The 26,291-nt window shown below is 27.0% G+C and overlaps 2 protein-coding genes and 1 pseudogene across 3 annotated transcripts; 2 read left to right on the top strand and 1 right to left on the bottom strand.

Annotated features, from left to right (window-relative positions):
- The first annotated feature begins 416 nt into the window (after positions 1-416).
- LOC107162248 (sodium/hydrogen exchanger 9B2-like) lies at positions 417-8,944 on the top strand. Of its 2 annotated transcripts, none has more exons than XM_089221222.1 (8): positions 417-741; positions 2,101-2,515; positions 3,569-3,757; positions 5,717-5,892; positions 5,950-6,128; positions 7,637-8,008; positions 8,406-8,507; positions 8,641-8,944. In XM_089221222.1, the coding sequence occupies exons 2-8, from the start codon at positions 2,172-2,174 to the stop codon at positions 8,818-8,820; spliced, it is 1,542 nt and encodes a 513-aa protein (XP_089077348.1). In that variant the 5' UTR covers positions 417-741; positions 2,101-2,171; the 3' UTR covers positions 8,821-8,944. The 2 variants fall into 2 exon arrangements, with proteins under 2 accessions (XP_089077348.1, XP_089077347.1); XM_089221221.1 differs by lacking the exon at positions 417-741 and adding an exon at positions 1,404-1,703.
- A 2,180-nt stretch (positions 8,945-11,124) lies between these two features.
- Positions 11,125-20,190, top strand: LOC149058927 (sodium/hydrogen exchanger 9B1-like). Its single transcript, XM_089219930.1, has 9 exons — positions 11,125-11,407; positions 14,925-15,084; positions 15,278-15,710; positions 15,858-16,046; positions 16,369-16,532; positions 17,639-17,808; positions 18,208-18,573; positions 18,693-18,794; positions 19,308-20,190. The coding sequence occupies exons 3-9, from the start codon at positions 15,304-15,306 to the stop codon at positions 19,497-19,499; spliced, it is 1,590 nt and encodes a 529-aa protein (XP_089076056.1). The 5' UTR covers positions 11,125-11,407; positions 14,925-15,084; positions 15,278-15,303; the 3' UTR covers positions 19,500-20,190.
- Positions 13,024-14,028, bottom strand: LOC149058928 (52 kDa repressor of the inhibitor of the protein kinase-like; annotated as a pseudogene).
- Positions 20,191-26,291: the final 6,101 nt, after the last annotated feature.

Genomic DNA, 26,291 nt, shown 5'->3' with positions numbered 1-26,291 from the left:
ATATAATATATATTTTATATACATACGCATGGATGTTTACGGAACGCGCGCGTCCGGATGTAATCTTATTTCCGCGTACTATATATATACGCACCTCCACGCCGGAAGTGAAAATGGTCGGCGTGCGACGGCGTAAGTCACGTGTACTTGAACACGGATCGTCGACGGTCGCCAAAAACGTGTCTGTATCGCGTAACCTCTTCCTCTCATGTGCTGGACACGCAAGCCAATTAGTGCGCGGTGTGTAGGTACATTTTATATAGCAAGTGAAGTTTTTGAGTGTATTAAAGAGTCAAGGAGGTGTGTGAGTATGTGCGAGTGCCGAGTGGAGGGGAGAGGGCACGAGCAAAAGAGTAGATCTGCAAAAACTATACAGTGCAAAAAAAAAGAAAAATGTTTCTAAAAGCGTTGGCTTTTCGTTGCCAATACTTTTGGGTGGGGGTATAAGTATTTTTGGCGTATTATCTGCAGTACAACTGCTTCGTGCCGATACTAGTATGTTATAGTCCACCAATACGATTTTTTTTTATAGAGTACAGAAATAGTGAATAAAAAATAAAAATATAGTACTAACTGTGTAAATGGAAATTAAGGTAGGTAGTAGGAAACAAATATTCTCAAAGTATCCAATATATTATTATACGAGTATAATACAGCGATACCTCTGAATAGTATAGACTCTATTGGTCATCGAAATTTTGTCCATTATTCAGATGTTTCTTCAATAAAAAGCATTGACAGGTATAATTATTGTATTTTTATTGATATTATTAAGTTATAGAGCAGATCGCAGTTATATATATTGGCTATTACATACAGTTCTGAAGTAACACAGCACTTCGCCGTGTCTTTCAGTTATTTGTCTTTTAACAGAATAAAAAACACGGTGGCTCACTTTACAACTTAAGTAGTGTCATAATATTATTACATAGAAACGTTGACGGTGAATAATGTTTTTGTAAGTATCATTTAGGAAACGAATATAATGAGAAACTTGTTCATTCGATTTCATTTGTATAATAGGATTTAAAAACATGATTAAAGACATATAATATACACTATACATTAATGTGTTTTACTATTTTTATAAACCACTATCGATAGTTTGACATTTTATTTATGATGATCTGGTATTGATAAACAACTTGGGGTTTAAATGACTAATCAATATATCGACACCTTTAAAATCATCAGTTTAATGAAATTGAAATTACTTAGTATATAGTAACGTTATTTATATGATTATAATTATAAAAGATAAATATCTTATTGTAAGTTGAGACGCAGTGAACATTGTCGAACAGTCGTATTCAACGTATAACCAAGAGAACTTAAAGAAGAAAGATTTAAAATCAATTAAAAACTAACACTTAAATTTAAATCGTAACGTACTTAGTGTTTTATATAACTGAATTTATTTTTGTAAGAATCGTATAAGAAACAATTACAATAAGAAATATATGTTTAGTAATTTTGATTTTTATCGGTTTTGAGGCACAATTTCATGCATAAATAACAAACACTTTTTGTAGTATTTCTATAAATTTAAACATTCGGAATGAATAAATGCGAGGTTCACTGCAGAGATGAAATTACGATTGGCCCGGAAGATGAACAGCTAAGCACAACTGCTGAACTATTAAAATGTCGAGTAACTATTAGCTATATCCCAGTGTATAACACGCGTAATAACGTGTATCAAGGTAAATTTTCGTCTATGATATTAAACTATCAAAGTTTCAATAATAATAGGTGAATTTTTTAGTAGTTAACATTCATTATAATGAATAAAATTAATGTTTTTTGACTTATGAGCGAAATGGATTGACCACAGCCGTTATACCTACCATAGAATATTTTTGTCCACTGGCATTTTGCAAGAATGTAAAATAATATCAATGTTACTTACTTTTAGTCTCTAAAGACTTTCCCTTACATAGAATAATATTTCTATTCAAATGTATGTCATAAAGTACGAAATATTTCAATACTGTGTCACCATTCTCCACTCGCTACAATACAAAAGTTGAGAAACATTGGTCTAAGTTTATAAGCAGAATTTTCTAACCGTTTATTAAATGTTGTTATTTATTATTATAGTTGAAATACTTGACGGGAACAATTCAGATACTACTGCTAAGCCAGATCAGTTACAATTTCATGATTTTGGCATGGATGTCAACTTGGAACTAAGCGAAAATCAATTTGTCTTCAATTGGCCGTACCCCACAAAATTAAACATCTTTACCGGTGGTTTTTTAACAATTATTATGGTAATATTTTTGTGGGTTCTCTTCAATACCAATAAACAAATCTATCAAGATCAAATCGAGGTGAATAGTTTGGTTTACATTATACTGTTGTACGTAGCAAGCACGGTTGCAGGTAAAATAATATCCATCGTAAGCAAAATACCACCATCGGTAGGAATGATGTTGGCGGGTATGGCACTCGGTAATAATAAAATGATGATCAGCAACGACAGATTTGTCAACGAACTTAATTTTTATTTATGGTGTGTAAATAATTATTGTTTTAATTAAACTTTTCTATAATAAAATATATATTACGCGAAGACTAAGCGAATAGCGTAATAAAAATATTATTAGGTACCTACCAGATATTTTAATGTAGCCTATAGAGTTGACAATTTTATTGTACTGTGTAATGGTATAGGTATAAGTTAACGGAAGATATATATATTATATAAGATAGTTCTTATATTTATGTTGTAAATAAATTAATTGATATTATAGAAAATCAAATTTAGAGATAAACTTACAAATAATAAATTTTTTGAGGAATAATATATGCAAAACTTATTTTTTATATTTAAATATAAATATAAATATCAAATTACCTTAAATAAAAAAAATACATAGGCAGAGAAAAAAAATTATATACTTTTATTGTCATTTATAAAATTGATGAATGATATTCAATTAATAATATTAATTGTGTATAATATAATAAAAATATGTATGTAATTTCATCGATATTGTAAAATCACAAAACTCACAGTCTTGGTTATAACAAACGGTATTAAGTCCATATCCTTCCATCTCATAGCCTCTGCTCCAGGGTATATATATTTCACTAATAATGAAATTTACAGTGACCTAGAAATCCAAACTGTTGAACAACCAGTCAAACAATGTTACATTTCATTTCACAAAAAATTACATAGCAACACCAAAATCCTCTTTCAACCCATCTTTCCTGACTTACACTGCTACCTGACTACCTACCTTTCGTCACCTTTTAAGACGTTGTTGTTATGATATAATAATAATAATAATAATAATAATAATAAAATTAATAAATTATGATTAATTGTCTGAAGGGTTCTATCATTGGATGCATAGTTGATCTTATCATGCTATTCTAACATTTATATTTTGTTTTGTTATACATGTTACCGCATTTTACTGATTGTAAATTTTCTAAGGTATATTATAATTAAAAATTTCTGTATCATTGGATTATTTAAAATTAACCCAAATAATTTATGAATCTTATTATATTTAATCTAATATTATACTATTTACTACATATGTTATGTGTATAGTGAACTCATGGAATCAGTGATTTTAATCATAAGTTGCCTGGAACTAAATATATGGAAGCTGCGTTGGACCAGTGTTGCAGCATTAAAATTGGCAATTTTGCCACAGATAGCTGAGGCAGTTACTGTGATTCTTATTATGCATCATTTTTTTCCAAAATTCATCGATTCATATTTTAAATTATTTATATTGTAAGTATATAGTATAACTATATTTTCTATAGAAATTTTTAAGAAATCAAATTTTTTATTTGATTTTTTCCAAAAAAATTAAAGATAGCCATTTTGTAGAATTTATTAATCTGAAAATATTGACGTTCCAAAATTTTATTTTCATTAATTTCCTGATTTTTAATATTTGTTCTAGTTTTGAGGAAATAATAAAATATGATCATAACAGGCACACTGAAAGTGTTCGGCCAGCCATACGAGAAAACGCACGGCGCGGTGGGTCAAATGTTTATCATACACTAGCTATGGTGTTTAATAATTCGTAATTATTCTCGGAACTAAAAAAAAAAATTAAAAATCAGGAAATTAACGGAAACAACATTTTGATTCGTCAATATTTTTAGAAAAATAAACTACAAAATGGCTAAAGTTAATTTTTTTTTGGAAATAATTCAATAAAAAAAAATACAGTAATCACTGGATACTTCGAAATTCAGGGGACAAAGTTAAAAATTCGATTTATAGTTTTTCAACCTACCGACTATTCAAATAATCGAGGGTAAACAAATCAATTTGAATTAAAGAAAGGTGAAAAATTGTATATACCTATTATATACATATACATATATTATTTGTATTTTTCGTATTTTGAAATTTATTTACTATATATAATATTATTATATTTAAAATTATTATTTTATTTTTATTTTTATTATTATTATTATTAATATTGATATTTATTTATTATAAATATTTTTATATGGGAGTAAACCAAGCGTCCAAGCCATAAGCATAACACATTCTTCTAGATCGAGGAACTCTCATTTTTTTTTCTGATCCGCAATGAATAAGGTGTTAATGTTGTAAGATGGTCCTTCTGTTTAAGTAATGTTGAAAGCGTAGAAGCTGAGATACCAAAACGTAGAGAAACATCTTTTTTTCACCTGCTTCAATTGCCGCGATCACTTTTTTTTCGACTATCGACAAAAACTTGTACTTTACGGTCTTTATGGGGCCCATAATACGACTGACTACGTTTTATTCTATTTCAATAACGGTTTACCCATTGCAGAGGTGTATTTTGGAAAAATGATATCATTAAAATTTAGATCAGATAGGTAAGAAATAACACTTATAAATTATGATAATATTTTGTTCATGATCTTTATACATATATGAACTTACATAATATAGGTAATCTCGTTTAAAAAAATCTAATTGTAGAGTGTGCCTCACCGACATACATCTCGAATTATCGAGTGACTACTATATAATTTTTAACTTTTTTACCAAAACATTAAAATATGAAATAATTGTATTTCTTATCCCTGTGTGTCTTATTAAAAACCAGAATTTCGATATCTTCATTATTTCGGGAGATATCACACTGAGTAAATCCTCTCGAGACCCCTGTAATTAAATGAATAATGTTAAAATAAATTCAGAATACAAATTATCCGTGTTATATAGGTTTACTACTAATCAGTTTACTGTTGTGTTTTTTTTCGTTAAATTAGACACTAGACCATTTAAAATTAAACAAAGCCAAAATATTTTCGTTCAAATTTTTAACGTTTTTGTTTGAGCTCAGTTCGGTTTGTTTTTTTAAAACAAGAATCAAATTATAAACTAAACTAAAAAATAAACTCAGTTTAATGTATTAAATTTTATTTTATCGTCATTAAAGTCCTTAAATGTTTATAATATACAAATTATAACACATAATTATAACGAAACGTTATTTTCTTATTCCAAGAGAATTTAGAAAAAAATTATAGCTGACTAACAAATGATTAAAAATTAAAAATTAATTTATACATTTAACTAAACTTGATAGTGGCGTACTGTAGCACACTATTTTATTACAGTAAACAGTAAATTTGAGAACGTAATGACCAAAATTATTACTTAATACTAATTAGTAATTTTATATTATTATATTCGTTTTTGATGTAGCATAAACATATTTATACTTTATAGGATAAACTTTTCGGGTATAAATTCGGTCTTATTTATGACAAGTTTGGAAAAACTTAAGGATTTGGGATATTTCGACTCGAATAATATTTATACATTGCTCAATACAGCATCTACATTAGTCGATTTGCTAGCTGTAGTTTTTAACTATTTAGTAATTCAGGCATCATTCTATAACAGTAAGTACCTATATTTAATTAACTAGGTTTACTCTCTTTTTATTTATTTGAAAACAGATTTAGAATTAGATGATTTCGAAGAAGCGGCATTAATTGTGTCCAACGAAATAGCAATTGATATTGTTTTTGGAATTTTATGGGGATTTTTGATAGTGTTTGTCACATCTCCTAATTGGTCAAAACAGTACAATTTACAAGCATCTGAAAATAATAACGACCCAGAATTCAATAGACAAGTAAATCACTAATTTTATTTTTTAAATTTGTAAAGTAATGAATGGCAATGAGGTTAGGATAAGTAGGTTACATCCGATTAAATTACCTAATAACATATGTTTGTACTTATTTATTTAATGGGATCGGAGAGACGGAGAGTGATAGTTATTTTATCCAACAATTACCAATCATATTTAGTATTTGATAAACAACTCATTTCAATGCATAGAAATAATTATTTATGGTGAATCTTGGAATAATACGGAGTTTACTCCCCAAAACGTTAGCGGGTTTTTGATGTATAAAAGTGAAAATTATTTAAACCAGAACGATGGTGTTCTAATATACACAAAGATAAAAACAAAGTCAGGTACAAACGTCTGGCGTATTTACTACTAAAGTATTAAATTATTATGTTATGTTTATTTAATCAAAATATATTATTTTTTGTACAAGTTTTTTATTATAATATGAATTGTAATATCGTTAAATTCCGTATACTAGATCATTATAGGAAAAATTTTAAGTGCGTTTGAATTTTAAATTTTTACGAAAAAGCGTAACGATAACGATTTATCCTGAAACGATTTTAAATATTTGTAATTATTCAAAAAGTATAAGTCGTAAATATTTTAAAATTTCACAAATTATTTAGATTGGCATTTTCTTTACATGGTTTTATTTTCAAAATATTTTGACTTTTTTTGAGATATTTATAGACAACTGAAATTTTCAATTTTTCTGAAAATTTGCTTTTGAAGTGTCGACAAAATTTTTTTGCTCATATTAAAATACTTAAAAATGTAATACAAAGTTCCTCATAAGTTATTCTTATAGTAATTAAAAAATTATAAAAATACATAGACACATTTTTTTTTTATTAGCATTTGAAGTTCAAATATTGGCTTAATACGTAAAAATTTTCGTAGCAATTTTCAAATTATCTTAGATAGAAATTCATACAAATTTTTTCTTTTTAGATCTAAGATTTGAAAATTTAATACAAGGCTCCTAACATATTTTTACAATAGCAGTTGAAAAATAAAAGAAATATATTGTCACAAATTTTTTGTATAAGCATTTAAAATTCAAATTTTGACTAAATACATAAAAATTACGGCAATGTTCAAATTATCTTAGATAGAAATTCATAAAAAATTTTCTTTTTAAATCTAAGATTAGAAAATGTTTAATAATCTATAATATATCCTAGACAGATAAACCGTCTCCGTTCAGAATCGTTTTTCGTATACAATGATACCTATCATTGCATTCAAATTTAACCTACCTTAGTCAGAGGTCCACTCCACCACCAATGTACAGCAGAGAGATACCTACTTACCCGCTTTTTTTTATGATTCGATTTCCATACTAAATATTGAAAGAATTTTTTTCAAGTTATTAAATACATACCAAATTTAAAATCATGACTTAGGTACAGACTTGATCTCTTCATATACCATTGTGATGACCTACTTATAATAATTTAATAGTCATATGTAATAGTTATATGTATTTTTATATTCAGATAACTAGTTTACTAACAACCGTGAAGACTGTGGTTCTATTTTTTGTCGGAGGATTCTTAATTGTGTTATACAAAATATTTCATAAAACCATATGGTCTTATTCATTATCGTGTGGAATTTCGTCATTAGTTGCTGGAACCTGTTGGAGATGGAGAATTAAATATTATGATAGTAACAAAGTCCTAACAATGACATTCAACGATGAAAATGAATACCAAAATCAAGTTTATGCAGTACTGAAAGTGTTTAAATCTTTCTGGAAATATCTCCAACCTTTATTTTTTGGATATATTGGATCAACATTCTTAACCCAGTTTTTTTCTTTTGGGATGTTATTTTTTGTACTAATAGTACTTGTGATTGAATTAATTGTAAGTACGAACCATTACTTAATAATAATATTAAACCAAACCTTTAGTTTTAAAAACTAGATCATGACGTATTAATTGCGTTAATATCAACTGATTTCACTCATTGATACCATAATTATTGGTATAATTTAATTTTTTTAATATATGAAATATAGAAGTATATGATAATATAATAAGATAATAAAATAAAAATTATTATTCTAATTAAACGTATGACAAAAATTGTAAATATTACCTATATGATAAGCAAATAATTTAATAGTAAATAATTAAAAATTTAATTTAAATTGCTTAAAAATAGTTTAAGGAAAATATACTAACATATAGGTTATATTATATGATTATTTTAATTTTTTAGCATTAATATAGTAAAACAATATATTATGCTGTGCCTTAGATTCGAATAATAATCACAACGTTTGCGGTTTGGGGATCTGGATTCAATCGTAATGAACTATTATTTATCAATATTGCTTGGCTACCCAATTCTACTTTTTTGGTAAATACTAAATAGTAAATTATATTGTAAATTTAACGTTAGTTTTTACACATGAGCGAAAAATACTGAATTTATTTATTGGAATTAATTGATATTAACATACTTATTATTAAAAAATTTTCTTTCTATTTAGTCAAGTTTAACACAAACGTATTTCATGATTGCGGCAGCTGTATTCCATTCTGATCCTGAATTGGTTTTTCAAATATTAAATTTGACTATCATTTCCATTATAATAACTTCTATTCTAGGATCATTCGTCATTCAAAATTATGGTTCAATATTGTTATCTACGACTGTTAATATAAAATAATATTAGGAACCTTATGTTACATTAGTCATTGTAAAACAATTTTTATGATTTTATACACGATACACGTATTTGTATACAAATATTTGATACGGCATCAATCGCATCATACAGTTTATACTTTATACTTACACTTATTTTTGACAATTTGTAATAAAATATCAATTGTATTAGTTGATTTGTTTTTAAATTATATTCACTTTTAAACATTGATTAAAAGTTATTTAATTATTTTCATTTTATTAAAATAATAATATATAATTTTTAATTAATTAAATATATTGTGCATACTCATGCTTTCTCGATGGTTGTATTGATTTTTCAACGATGTTTGTGTTTTTCTTCTCTCTGACATTACCTTTTGTAGCTTTGTAATTTCTTCAGTTTTCAATTTCAATAACTTTATGATATTAATTAATTTTGAAAATACTGATTAACCTACCTTTCTTACAAACGACACACCCACTTTTGAAAAAAACTAACAGATCACATAAAAGGATAACGTGATGGAACGATGATTGTAAACATGCAATAAGAAAATACAAAACATGACTTAACAATTTTAGAAAATGAATCACTCTCTCGTCACATAAATCTCAATGAATCTGGAGCAGCATCTAGCCACATTACTAAATAATACAAAACTGAATCGTGTCAACAACATATACTAATTAAATAAAACCCAATAACTCCTGTTTTATAGAAATATGAAAAAAAATTACAGCAGTTAAAGAAATAATACACAACCTCCTCCACCTATTTTAAAACATAAAGACATTCTACTTTCATCTCCAATAGCTTTAAGCGTTGCTTTCGCAAAATGATTTTTAAAAATAGTTGTGACTCAAATTTTGACCCAGTTTTTACACATTATAAACACAAAATAGAAAATACCATCACCTATGAATTCTAAAACAACTTCCATCATCAAAAGGACTACTTAAATAATGTTAATTAATGTCAAACTGCAAAAGTTTAAGCCCTGGGCCAGATGATATACCGTATTTAATATTTTTGTCTGATTTCTCAAAATATAGGAAAAGTATACGATATGGCATGGAACAACAGAATCCTTAAAATATTCCAAAGCCCCAAAGATTAAAAATAAATGGTTAAATTTCCCTCTTTTTGAAAAACTATTTAAGCAACCATACAATATACGTCAAAGCACTTAATACAACATATACATTTGAAAACGGTATTCCACAAGAATCAGTCATAAGCGTTAAAATGTTTTTAATAGCTATAAACAATATTTTTTGTAAAATACTAAACCTTACAAAACACATTATTTTTCACGATGACTGCTTTATATATTGCAATGGTAATAACATAGAAACTACACTAGAGATCTTACAATCATCATTACATACTCTTCAAAACTGGTCACATGAAACTGGATCTAAATTTCCCCCACCAAAAGTCCATATATCGTATTTTACTTTAAACCTGAATAAAATATAAATCAATACTTATGCCTTAACAATAAACAAATCGCTAAAATATGTAAAAACATAACAAATACCCGTACTTGAAATAATTTTCTATGGTAATCTCAAATGGACATCCCATCTAAAACAACTTAAAATCTGCTGCAGAAATAAAATTAATGTACCTAATCAAAATTCTGTCTCACCACGTCACATAGGGAGCAAATCAAAAGTCACTTCGAAGTATATACAAATCTTTAATACTATCAAAAATCAAGTATGGTTCATAAATATACAATACAGTCAAACCCTATCACCTCAAGATACTAAACTCAATTAAAAACAAAATAATTCGTCTGAAAACTAGAGCCTTTAGGACAAGCCCAATCGACAGAATTCTAAACTATGACAGAGAATTACCCTTCAACTCAAAAGAGACCAAGAAATACTAACATACATCATGAAAAAAAAACCACGGCCAACAAAATAGAATACAAAACATTTTCAACAATTATACTGCATCTTCAATAAACATGGAACTTTTAAAACTTGTATTTATGTATTATACTTTAATCTTAAGAAAAAAAATACCATGTAAAACTTAATAGTAACCTTAGTTTTTGAAGCCATGAATCCCATATTTCTTTAAAAAAAAATAAAAAAATAAAATTACAATCATATTATTATTATTATTATTTTTTTTTTAACCCACGGCAAAATAGGCAATTGAGGGTGGGGGTGGGAATACGTGAATGTTTTCGTGGCAGAATTTTTAAATGGGCACCTGTAGGTTACTGACATACTCGGGTGGTTAGGTCTCTCTTTCCAGACAGCGTGAACTGCCCGGAAACCGATGCCGCCCATGACAGGGGTTCGAATCGATGACGGTGCGCGTCGCAACCGACGCCTTAATCCACCCAGCCGGCAGCCACTACACCACCAACAATTATATTTAATACCCAAATATAGGCTATATTATATACATATTTTAAGATTTTAGAATTTATGTAGTAATGACATATTATTACCTATGTTGTGCCTTAGATTCGAATAATCATCACAACATTTACGGTTTGGGGATCTGGAGTCAAGCATGATGAACTATTATGATTATATTATTCATCAATATTGCATAGTTACTTAATCTACTTCAATAGCAGGTAAATAATGAATAATATTTAATATATGTCAGAATTGATTGATAATAAAATTCATATTGTTCATAATTTTTCATTGTATTTAGCCAAGTTTATCGTAAAATTATAAAATTATATTCAAATTTACATGATATTGATGAATTCTGTAAAAAATTTAAATACTTATAAAAAAAATCATTCATAAGTATCTTTAATATTATTAACTTCCGCCGCACAGAATTTGGAATCTCAAAAATTAGATTTTAAATTACATTACATTACAGAAAACAGATAACATTTACACGAATCATGTTATCTGTTTTATATTTACTTGTCATTTATGATTTATCAAACCTACTTATTATACAAAAAATATATATAGATTGTAGATTTATTCAATAAAAAAATAAAGTTACATTACTAAAGAAAAAAAGGTATGATCATATCTTCTGTTATATCGGCCTTTATACTACACTCGTTATTTCTATTAAAGACACTTAAACATATTTCTATATCATAAATATTCAAAAAATCTAGTTAAATTCAAATGGCCCACAATTTCCAAATGGCCAATATTAATAAATTTACGTTAAATACGTTTCAAAAAACATTCATCATTTTTTTAAGATCTATGTAGGTAATATATCCTCATATCACAATCACCAAATTTTGTTATTTTGTATTCTGAGATAGGTATCGATGGTTAATTATAAAATAGTTATTTGGCTTTAATGATTAGGTTTTATCAGATATGACCTATTTTTTTCTTTTATATACTTGCTTTTTAAACCATTACTACCTATATACAATGTAGATTTAATTAATTAAGTTAGAAGTATCGTATATACACATTAGCTATTAATAAGCTTCGCTGGCTTATCAAAATCTTAACGACATACCTACATTTTTAACAATATTCTAATGCAATTTTAATCAGAATAGACTACATCTACTTAACAATAAATGATAATATTACTTATAACAAATAAATATATTTTTTACGAACCGTAAATATTTCAGTGACTCTATGTCTGTCGAGGTTGAAGTAGAGGGAATTCATTCCCGCATAGTTGATTTAAATTTTAAAAAAGTCATTGATTACTTGCGATTTAAAGTACCATTTACTTTTTTCATAGATTATAACTTTTATTTAATTGACTGCTGTATACAAATAGTTTTAATAAACGTTTACAATTTTTGGCCTAGACCTGTGCTCCGCTTATATCATCGCAAATGAATTTTATTTTTTAAATTTTTGACACTAACACTGAAAAGTCAAGGCACCTTTAATACGATCAAACATCTTAGGTGATATAGACAGTCTTATTACATATAATAATTATATTATGTACATAATATTAGATCATAGATTTACTTTTAAATTGTATGATAACAATTTATTATTCATGACAATATTAAATTTAACAAAGTCAAATTATTAATTATTATTCGTTATTTGAAAAATTATTGTACGAGAAAAACGTATACTATCTTTCATCTATTCTTGAGTTTTTAAAATAAATGATTTATGATTAATGGTATGTTATGATTACACTTTGTTAATTATTGATTGTTGGAGAATTATTAAATTATTATTATACTTGATTTTTCATTGTTTGATTCAATTTTAAATATCAGTGGCGCAACTAGGGCTAAAATGTTGGGGGGGCTGTAGCCCCACCTAACATTATATGAAAAGTAACCCGTGGGGGCGATGCCCCCACACCCCCTAAAAATTCATTAAAAAATATAACACAAGTACACAACAAAATCTATTTATTTATTCAAAGTTTCATTTTTCTTTTATTTTTATCAATAAATATTTGTAATATTTATTCAATTGGAATCTCGATGTCTTTTTCTATATGCAGGATTGATAGATTACTGAACCGATCTTGGTTCATTGTGGACCGTAAATATGTGTTTATCCTCCTCATAGCTGAAAAAGAGCGTTCTGATGTGGCGGATGAAATCGGCAAAGTAATGGCTACTTGTATCATTAAATATAAATTTGGAAACACTTTTTTATTCAAATTTTCTTTTATAAAATTGAAGTCCTTTAAATTATCACCAATAACATTTTTGAACACCAGCATTTCGCTCTTTAAATTATTTTCGTTAATGTTTAATATATCCTGAAAATACATTTTATTTTTATTATGAAATGTTTTACATTGTAAACATTGTAAATAATAAATACTAAAAGGTTTGTATAAATTTAACCTACCTTATAATGTTCAACCAGGAATGAGCTTCCTCCATAATCAAATTGCATTAGTCTATCAGCAGAAGTAGCAAGGCATAAACTTTCTTCAGAAAATCGTATTTTCATGCTGCAAATAATTGAGTCCATGATGACATAGAAGGCGTTTAATTTCCAATATTCTTTTTTATCCGAATCATCATCGCTTAAATAATTGTTGGACTGTTCTGCGGCAGTTGAAAAAGTTACATCATAGTCACTTAAGTAAGTAGGTTCTTTTCTGAGTCTTTTTAATCCTGTTAATATCATTAAACTGTATTTTATACATTTAAACTGATGTATAATATTATAGTGTAAGTTGTTACCTTGTAATGGGATATTAATTGAAATATTATGTTCAAAACAAAATTTTTTGATATCATCCCAAAGTTGAGACACTATTGCGATCAAATTAATAATACGAAATTCAAAAGCACGTGGATAACAAAATTCAAAAACACGTTAGTAAATATGGTCATATGGAAATATAAATAGGGAATGAAATATTGAAATGGTAATGGTAAACAAGGCGACCCGCGATCGTATCCCGTCTACGTTCCGGTAAACGTTTACCTTATCTTGGGTCTAACATCATGTCGGTGCGTGGAAACGTTTTCATGTTTTTCGGTGGCTCAGCATAGATAATATATTATCTATGAGGCTCAGTCGCTCAGACTATGCATGTATTACAATTTTTGTAAAATTACGTATGTACAATAATCATACCAATGGGCAATGTGGCAATGTTGAATGTACCGATATAAATCGTTTTTTAAAAAACAAATACTTTATAAAGGCATATAATAGCTAATGATATTTACGATTTACCAAATTAATCATAGGCATATAAAATAATATTATGAACTTAAAATAAAAATAAAATAATTACATTTTTTCCAGTTTTTCCAAAAAAAAAGAATTTTAGTAAAATATTAAAAAGCTCGTTAATATTTTAGGAAATAACTAAATATTTTTTGGGGGGGCTATTACAAGTTTTGGGGGGGCTAAGCCCCCCCAGCCCCCCCCCCCCCCTAGTTGCGCTTATGTTAAATATATAATGAATTTTTCTATAAAAAAAAAAACAAATAAGGTTATCCAAACGAATAAATATAAAGAATAGTTACTATTCTTGTACGTTATTTATATATGTAGATACTACATTTCACTAATTCAGTAGACAAATTTAATTATTTTAGATTCTGAGCGAAGCGATGAATGTATTAATTTTAGAACAGAACTTTTTTTTTTGCATGTATTATGTCGATTTTGAACTTACATGTATCTTTTATGCGAATAAAGTTCAGCTAGCTGGTGCATTGGGCAGGCCGAAGTTGAAAATGTCTAGTAATTTTCAAGACCGTCGGGAGACCAAAAATAAAATTAGAGAAATACGGTAATTTCTATGGAAAACCAGTTTCTTATACAATTGTTGTTTCTGGTGTTACTACTAAAAAAATAGGTATCAATATACGATATAAATGATTTTTTCACTAAATGTTTATACTAGCATTTTTTACACATCATAAAATTTCCAAAATATTTTGAATGCTTTTGAGCTATTTATTAGCATCCACTATAACATCTTAGTATCTTACTGAATAACAGAGCATCACCCACTTTTTTCGTCTGATCGCAAAATTTTTTTTCAACAGGCTTATTATTAATTGATTAAATCGTTATGACAACAAAGATTGAACAAGAAGAAGAACAGCCACAATGTAAGGATTTCAGCGTGAATGTCAACATGAAACACAATGAAAATCAGTTTATCTGGAATTTGCCTTATGACGTTGTATTGAATTTATACACTAGATTTATTGATGCGATGTACACAATCTTAGGGATATCATTTTTGTGGCTGATAACGTATTTTTCGGAAGGGATTTTCGAACAACAATTAAACTTCGTAAATTTAAGATTGATTATATCATTATACTTAGCGAGTGCAGTTGCTGGTCAAATTTTATCCACAGTAAGCCACATTCCACCATTCGTAGGAATGACATTGGTGGGTATGGCATTCAAAATTAGTGAACAAAAGATTAAAATCGACGAATTTAGACATTTTTTTTGGTTATACTTTAGGTGTGTAATAACAATATATTTTTTTAAATAAATGTATCCTCACTAGCGGTCCTCCTCTCACATATACTATAATATAACTATTTTAGCTATGTAATAATACTGTATTAATTTAAAATTTTATTTTCACAATTTTTTTTATTACTTTAGTGAATTTACAGAATCAGTGATTCTGATCATATGTTTTCTGGAACTTGATGTGTGGAAGTTACGTCGTATTGGCTTCACTGTATTAAAATTGGCATTTTTACCTCAAATAGCCGTTATTGTACCTTTAGCTATTGCTTTGAATTGTAATTATCTAAATATAAACCAGTTTAGCTCAACGCATTTGTTCCTGTGAGTATTTACATTTTTAGTCGTTTTATATTGACCAATTATAGACGAAATTCATAAATCTTATTGTTTTAAATAAAGCATTTTATTATTACTGAACTTTGTTTTTGACATATAATTTGTACACCATTGTCCATTAGTCTCCAGGTATATAAAATATATCCAAGTGATGTCGCTATATTATACTTATTTGTTAAATTCTTTTTCATTAAGTTTTTTTTTATATAAATGAAAAAATATGGTCCTATATTTGAATATAGATGAACAATATACATAAATAATAGTTATTATTTGATAAAAGCTGTTGTAATACTTTTTCATACAGGTACAACATGTTGGGCATTAATTCGATCCTGTTTATGCCAAGTATATCTGTATTGAAACGATTGGGTTATTTTGATAAAAATAATATTTACACTTTGCTTCATGCCACATCCAGCATTGTAAATATAGCTGTAGTAATTATCAATTACTTTACATACACAAAATGTACGTATTAAATGGAAAAAAACATTATTACCTAGTGATCAGTATCTGTATAAATATAATCGTTATGTTGGTTTTCAAATTTTCAATAGAATTACATTAAGGGGGATTCGATACCAACCTGTTTTAAGGAGTTACCTAAATATAGGAAATTTCTATATTACGCGCGTGCAATGCATGGTTATATGCAGGGCCTTGCACCCGATTTAACCCGAACCCCTAACACCCCTAAACACCTTTAAAAAATCAAACACCCGAAACCCGTATAACCCGAATGATTCTGTTTTCAAAACACCCGTATTAACCAAAACCCGAATAAATATTCGGGTTAACCCGAAATCCCGAATCATTTTTTTTTCATTCTTCATGCGACATATCATTTCGTATGTATTTCTTGTGGTGAATTCGATTTTGTAGAGTTAAATAATCAATAATAATAATATCAGGAACAATCTTACAAACAATCATAGGTAATTTCTTGAAAATAAAATCCATTAAAATGTTTAATAATTTAATTGATTCTGATTAAAATATTAAGTATTTAATTATTTCTTATACCTATTATATGATATAATTTATTGCTTTATTAGTAAAATAAATTCAAATATAGCCAATAGCAATATAAAAGACGTGGTCTCAACAAAACTGAAAGTATTGACAGCCGTGACCAAAATACCAAACACTAATAACTAATAATAACATGTGTTATTTCATTATTTGCGACGAACTTCCAAAGCGGAATTACCTATGTCCTATAATATCTAATTTAGTAACTCGAATATCGTAATACGCGGCTATATTTATTATTTACCAGTTTTTCGGTAATCACGAAATCATAATTTATATTTTATTTTATTTGTCAATGGCTCAGCAATCAGCGCCCCTATGGCCATATATTTTAAACATTTTAATATTTTATTATTTATTTTATCCGTCGGCTTGGCATGTGGTAAATTGTACATTTGTAATTTGTATCACATTCGGTCTACAAGTCTACGAATATTTTAATACTATTTGTATTAGTTATGCAGCATACTATAATATGTAGCTATGTCAAGTATAGTTAACATTTTATATAATTGATGTGTTTTATTTTTATGTCTAAATAGATCAGGTGGACCATTTTCCAAAACATATTCCAAAGAAAATACTCGTTGATATTGTATTTGGAATTCTATGGGGAATATTTATGGTTCATGCATCACCCCCTGATTGTTTAATGGTAAATAATGAACAAAACCACGAGGAAACTAACGGTCACGAAGTCAACAATAAATATGTGAGTTGATAAAATATTTTCTTTTATATTTTTTTTTAGTTTATTGAACTGTTTATGGTTTATCTAATCAAAACACGGAGTATTGTATACCTACTCATCTAAACGTATTTTATGATATAATATACATTTAATTAATGTTAAAACAAAAACTAATGTTATATTATCAATATATCAACTATAGAAATTACGGCTAATTATAATCCATGATATTTAATTGTCAAAACACTTAAATACCTTAAAAGTACAATATTTACATTTTTTATAAAATTACAATTTATTTTTAATAAAAAATCTATATTTTACCTACATATAACATTAAAAAACTACCTATATAAGTATTTAAAATACTAAATCTTATAATCTTACAGTGAAATCTTCACATTATTATTTTTTTTGTAGATGTTTAATTTACTCACCACTGCTAAAAGAGTAACGTTACTCTTCACTGGTGGAATTCTAACCCCTGTCATCAACCTTTTTAACAATACAGCATGGTATTTTTCATTGTCATGTGGAATATCTTCGCTGATTGCTGGTATCGGTTGGAAATGGAAAATGAGAGAAATAAACTGTGACACCTCAACGATGGTATTTAAAAACGACAATAGTGAAGACCAGAATCAAATTCGAGATATTTTAAAAGTATTCAAATATATCTGGAATGCTCTTCAACCTTTATTTTTTGGGTTTATTGGCACAGGATTCCAAATCCAATATGTTGATGTCAACATGTTACTCATTATAATACCAGTTATACTCGTATTTGTAAGTGTAATTTTTTATTAACAAGTGAAGCAAAATACTACATTCACGATTAATTATGTAGCTAATTTCTAGATAAGTAGATATTAATTGTTTTATTCGTATCAATATATGTGTCTTAGATTCGAATACTAATCACAACATGCTCAGTTTGGAGATCTGGATTCAACGTTAATGAAGTTATATTTATTGTTTTCTCGTTGCTTCCAAACTCTTCGTTAATGGTAATTGTTAAATGTCAATATTGATAAGCTCTAAACATTAATATATCTTCAACAAATGTTTCGTTTTACTGGCCGAATCGTTACACCTTAAATTTTATTTCATGCGTTGGCTGGTTGCAGTAACGTAATTTTGGTAAATTTTGGGAAGGATTGTGAATGTTGTGATTAAATGTTTTTACATGAATAATACTTGCTCAAAATCTAAAAAGATCATCAGGATCTATTTCCCGTATACCCCGTTAGTAGGCCCCTTAGAGGGACTAATTTTTTTATATTTGGGTGCAAAATGTCTAAATGTGGCACTGGTTGGCTCTATTTTTGTACTGAAAATAGCATATATTATGAAATATATTCAAATATAACTTAAAAATAGCTAAAATAACCGCCACTCCACTAACAAATGGTAGTAACGCCACTCACTGGTCACTAATATTATACAATTTAATAATATTATAGGACTGTGATTCTATATTCCTATATTATTATACATAATACTGATTTTTTTCTTTGTAGGGAGTTTTAGCACCTTTATATTTAAGAATTGTTGAATTAAGTGGAGAAGAAAAAGAGACAACATTTGACAGTCAACTGTTAAACATCACCATAATCTGCTATCTGATGACTGCTATTCTAGGGGCATTTTTCGTTCACCGTTATGGTCCTAAATTATTGTCTGATAACATAAATGATCATATTGATGTATGATGATACAATATAAATAATTTGATACTTCGAGTAATATTCCTAATTAGAAATTAATTGTTGTAATTCAAAATATATAGATTTAATTTTTAACATAGAGTTTAAGTACATTATTATTTATTATGTGTTGATAATCCAAACTTCATTATATTAATTTTTTTTTTCTTGTTATCGACGACGCTGCCGGAACTGCTTGCGCATTACGTCGACAGTGCCGCTTCTTATATTAATAATTAATTAAGCCTTATAAACTACATAAGCACATTTTTAAGTGTATCGCTTTAGTGAAATTGGAATTACTAAAATGATTGTCATAGGTCATATAATTATATATAGATATTTATTTTGTACCTATATTATAGATAAATATCTTTGTAACATAGAACAAACGGTCACTTTGGTGCAGACGTATATGTTGAAAAGAACACATTTCTAAATAGATTTTATCTAAAGGCAACTTATTTATTGTTCTAATGTAAACATTTTATATATGTGATTCCTGCTTTATACATATATATTTGTAGTGATTTATTCATCAGTTCTTACAAAAACTGATTTTATTAGTTATCTTGTCTATCAAATAATATACACCCGGGGTGGCCAACTTTAATAGACTTGTGATAAACCTCAGAGCTTTTCTATGTTGTCATGATCGTTAAAAAAAAAAGGTTTTGAATAAACAAAAATTATATAATATGTATATTCGTGTTACATCTATTTTATTACTTTTTGTTTAAAATATAAATAAGTATTATTAACGTTTAATTTCACAGTTTTATCCAACAAGTATTTAAATATATATGATTACAAATATTATGACTTTTAACTTATTACTTCTATAACTATACTAATATTTTTTTTTATTACTACTATCATTAAGTTAATTAAATCATTCAATGGAACTGAAAAAATTTAAAAAATTAAAGAAAATGGGAAATGGTATGTCGAGATTGACTAGAAAAATATAGGTAGTGTGTTGTGTATTGTATTTTGCGATGTTTTTCTATCATTACACAATAATGTGAAATGTGTAACGAAAACTGCAAAAATGAAATGATTATTCATCATCTAGTGAAGAAGCTGTAGAATGACAACGAGTCATCCATCGGTCTAATTAATATGCAAAAAAATTTTAAAAATAAATAATAGTAAAAAAATATATATACCCAGTCAATTAGACCGTTTATTGGATAATTATTACTTATTAATTCATAAACTAATGAGGCTATTATTTTTATAAATTTTCACGCTCAGGTTTCAATTTTTTGTTGATTCGTTGATGAGATATAGCTGCTCTAAGTTGGGAGATTTTGGTGGCTGTTTGTGTGTAAATGTGCTATACCTAATCGTGTTGCGTTTTTTGTGTGTAAAAAAGTAAAATGAGTGCAATCGTGTTTCACCAGACGCGACTGTGCTGATTATGTAGTATGTATGTATAATACCTGAAAACCACCCAACTTTCAGCAGCTATAACTCGCCAATGAATTAACGAAAGTTAAAAATTTTAAAGGGAAAATGCATGAAAAAAATAGATTTATTAATTTATAATGTAACATGTACCTATTGTACCTACTATGTTTAATTTATTCAAACTATTTTTTATATAATATTTATAATATGTTTAATACCTTAAAATATGTCTATTGACTGTTCTTATTTCATATTTACTTAATGTGCTATTAAGTAGATACAGATAGCAAATTTCATATATAAAAAAAAAGATTGATCAATCTACTACATAATTTTACCATTATAAAAATAAACTTCTACATACACATGAATATTTGTTTGTTTTGTAAATAATCTAATAATCTAATAATATGTGAATAAACGCCAGTATCAATAACTTCGTATATATTAAACAATTTATAAAATTCATATTTTGTCCCTATAATTATTTTATTGATTAGCTAGAAAATGACAAAATTATGAATATTAACAGTTGCTATTATATTGGTATAGATATTTACCAGGGCTTGAAACCGCTCCCGAGAAAATGGGTTACCGGTTTTCGGGTTTTTTAGAATTGGTGGTACTTGATTACTGGTTACCAAAATGTCGTTACCGGTAACCATTTTGAAAGCGGTTTTTAATTTAATTTTTTTTTAATAGTCGATTTTATTTTATTTGACATAACAAACCATTTTTGAAACCATTTAAGCATGTTGATGTGACTAAGTAAGACAAAGCATAAAACAAAATAAAATATCACATAGTAGGTACCTACTTATAATTTATGCATTTTTTTCTTTAAGATATATAAAAATATAAAATTAATTATAACAGTTTGATAAACATGAAAAAAAGTAAAACACAAAACATTTTTTCATAATAAAAATTCAAACTTAATACTTGATAAACTCAAAACAATAAACAGAAAAAAGTAGTTTGTATTGTATATACTATGTAATGCAGTGACTGTATACTTATAAAATTACTAAACATTATATTTAAAAGTGAAAATACATATTAAATTTCCATTCCCATCTTATTTGCTCTTATGATCATGATTTCGTTGAGCAAATCAGATGATAATGATGATCTTAGGTCACTACATATAAATTTTAGCCCAGAAAATGTACGTTCTACATGCAGTTACCTATAACAGTTCAATAATAAATAATAAATATTATTTAATTATTCATCTAAATGCCTACTAATAATTACTTAGTACTTTTAAATGGTAACATTAAAATACTTTTAAATCCAGATATTTGTTTTTTTTTTTTCTAGTAAGATATAAAATTGAAATTAAAAGTTACTAACCAATGGTATCAATTGGCTTTATTCAATAATATTGTGTTATTTACAATTTATTTTTTATTTACTTTTTTGAACAATAAGCACAAATGTGATAAGTAAAAAATATAACAGACACTTTCTAGTTTCTATTTTTATAAATGACTATTATATTTTAAATATTACCTATTACGCAATGATTATTTTTATTTTGGTATTTACCGTTTTTACATTTTTATATTTATTTGATGGTTATAATTAAAAAAAAAATTAAAATTAAAAAATTATTTTAACGTTAATTGATTTTGAGATTTACGGTTTTAATTAATTAACCGGTTCTAAAAATAAACGGTTCCGTTATAGATTTCCCTCTTTATCGAATTACGCGATTACCGGTAATTGATAACCACTTCACTAAATTTTAACACGAGAACCGAGAAGCGGATACCAGTCCAAAAAGTAGCCATAGTAACCGGTTACCGGGAAAAATCAGTTACCGGTTTCAAGCCCTGATATTTACACTATTCGCTTGTTGAATATAATTTACTTCGTAAGTCAGTTGCAATTAGTTTTCGTTTTTTAACTTTAATATGCTAGAATATATGTGGACTCCATAATGATATGCTAATAAATAAAATATATCTTTCATGTGTTAATGATGTTAGATACATCAATAATTAATATTTTTCAATCTAATAAATATATTATTCATATTTCTTAGAATTATAACCATATTTTAATGTTTTTAAATTTACAAACAATACAAATCTACCTATTGTACTACCTAAAACAGTATTTTTTTTAAGTTATGAATTTACTATACTAATAGTAATGTAAAAAAGTAGGAGCATCAACAAACTACCATAAGGTAAATAATATTAAACCTGTATTTTGAGCATTTATAGACTTTTGAAATATTGTTGATAAAAAAAAGGCGTATGGAGAATATTTTTAAATTACAACAAAATTTCTAAAATAGTTATTCTTTATTTAAATTTCAAATTTGACTTTAATGTTTTGCTTTTTTTTCATATTTCTTATCTTTTTCATCAGCAAATTGTGTATACTTATTTTTTTTAGTTATACATATAAGAAACATTGTTTGAAATTTTCCATCTTTACCCATAAAAATTTAATATATTCTAAATTTAAAAAAATTAAATTAGTTAAATTTAAATGGCTCACAGTTTTCAAATGGATAATATTAATATATTTTCTTTTTATAAATATTCATAATTTTTTTTTAAACTTATGTTGGTACCCTGATACCAGGAACCTGCAGGTAATATATTATCCTCATATCACAATCACAATTTTTTGTTATTTTCTATTCTAGTTTATCGGCGATTAATAATAAGGTAGTTCTCTGACTTAAATGATTCGGTGTTATGAAATATGATATATTTTTATTTTATACTCTTGCTTTATTTTTTATATCATTATTATTTACAATATAAAATTAATTAATCAAGTTAAAAGTATTGTATGAGCATGCCTACATTTTTAACAATATTACTCTAATGAAATTGAAATTACTCGCTATATAGTAGCATTATAATGATTACATGCAGTAAAGATAAATACCTTAATATAATGCAGTGAATATTGTCAAACAGTCGTACCCTACGTATAACCAGGATAACTGAGATACAAAGATTCAGCATTAACTAAAAACTAACACTTAAAAGTAAAATCATAATGTACCTAGTGTTTTATATAACTGAATTTATTTTTGTAAGATTCGTATAAAAACAATTGCAACAAGAAATATGTTTAATACATTTCATTTTTATCGGATTTGAGACACAATACAATTTTAGGTATCAATAATATAAACATCGTTGTGTTTTATACATTTAAACAATCAGAATGAATAAATGTGAGGACCACGGAGTTAACATTACTATTAACCTAAAAGAAGAACAGCTTTGCAAAACCGTTGAACTTAAAAAGTGTCGAACATTAATTACTTATATTCCAGTGTATAATACGCGTAATGATGTGTATCAAGGTAAATTTTAATCTATGACATAATAGCTAGACTAAGTTACTATAATGGTTAAAAATTTAAAGATGGTTTATTAAATAAACTTAAAAATTCTAGGAAAAATGCATGTTTTCGTTTAAAAAATTAAAAATGTGAAAATCATAAAAATAAAAATGTAAAATAATATCTTTGTTTTTTATTTTTTGTCTGTAAAAAAATCCTATTACATAAAAATAATATTTCTAAAAGCAATGATACTTTTCCAAATAGTGAGTTTTTTCTGTTAACATATTATACGTCTATTCAATTTTTAAAATCCTTGAACGGACTAGGTTTTGTTACCCTAATTATTTATTGATGATTATTTGTTTATCAAACCTTATTAAATACAGGTAGAGGTTCTATAAATAATGAATTTATAAAATTATAATTTTATTGAAAAATTGTTTCGGAAACCTATTAATTAAATTATATTTTATTTATTTATTTTTGTTTAACAATATATAACCATAAAATACGTGAATGATATACCTATGAATTAATCATTGATTATTGAATTTTTTTAACGAATCCAATAAATTATTAAGATATACTCTTAGGAAATTTGAATATTTATCACCCAATCAGTAGTTTCAGATTTTCTTTGGCCTTTTGTCAACATAATATTTGGCAATATTTGTAGCTTAGGTTTACTCAAAAAATAATGTACTGATTTTGTTCAAAGTTGCAGAGATAGTTCTCAAAAATATATCAGGAATGTTTAGATAGCTGTTACGTACGAAATTATACCAAGTATATCTAGGTACTATAACCAGTACGCTACAACTCTACAATAGGGATAGTTACCTCAGTCGAATTGTTTCATATTACGAGGTACACTGATGTGACATTGCTGATATGGTGTATTTTAATAATTTATCCAAAGGCATTAGGTGTTTTTTCGTTAAACCCATTTCCGTACAAAAAATATGCACAATCAAGCAAAATGATAATTTTTCTATTGGCATGGGCAAGTGGGCAACAATAGTAGACAATATTAGTCTAAGCAGTGTTACTCAACCGCTGTATAGCAAGATAATTCAAAATTTGTCGCAATGTACTTATATCAAATTCAAATGTATGTCAAACGTATGATATATTTCAATACTGTGTCACCACTCACCACTCGTTACTATACAAAAGTTGAGAAACATTGGTCTAAGTTTATAAGTAGAATTTTCTAACCGTTTATTAAATGTTGTTATTTATTATTATAGTTGAAATATTTGACGGGAAAATTGCAGATACTACTGTTAAGCTAGAACAGTTACAATTTCATGATTTTGGTATGGATGTCAACTTGGAACAAAGCGAAAACCAATTTGTCTTCAATTGGCCGTACCCCACAAAATTGAACCTCTTCACCGGTGCTTTTTTAACAATTATTATGGTAATATTTTTGTGGTTTCTCAGCGGTTTCGGAAAACTTGTTTATGAAGATCAAACTAAGGTGAATAGTTTGGTTCACATTATACTGTTGTACGTAGCAAGCACGGTTGCAGGTAAAATAATATCCATCGTAAGCAAAATACCACCATCGGTAGGAATGATATTGGGAGGAATGATGATCACCGACGAGGGATTTGTCACCGAACTTAATTTTTATTTAAGGTGTGTAAATAATTATTGTTTTAATTAAACTTTTCTATAATAAAATATATATTCCGCGTGGTCTAAGTGAACAGCTTGATAAAAATATAAAAATATTATTACCTACCAGATTTAACGTCATCTATATAGAGCTGACAAGTGCGTTTTGTAACGGTATTTTAGTAAACAAAACATATATAAGATAGTCTTTGTATTAAAGTTGTAAATAAAATAGCAGATATTATAAAAAATCAAATTTAGAAATAAACTTACAAAACAAATATTTTGAGGAATAATATATGAAAAATTTACTTTAATTCACAGTCCTGGCTTAAATATTGATCATAACAAACAGTATTCAGTTTATATCCCTTCATCGCATTTAGCCTCTGCTCCAGGACATGAACAAATAATGTAATCCACAGGGACTTAAAAATCCA

Source organism: Diuraphis noxia, unplaced genomic scaffold (assembly GCF_037042655.1).
Source record: "Diuraphis noxia isolate RWA-SAM2 unplaced genomic scaffold, SU_Dnox_SAM2 contig0002, whole genome shotgun sequence".
NCBI classification, from domain to species: Eukaryota; Metazoa; Arthropoda; class Insecta; order Hemiptera; family Aphididae; genus Diuraphis; species Diuraphis noxia.
This window is presented reverse-complemented; position numbering and strand designations above follow the sequence as displayed.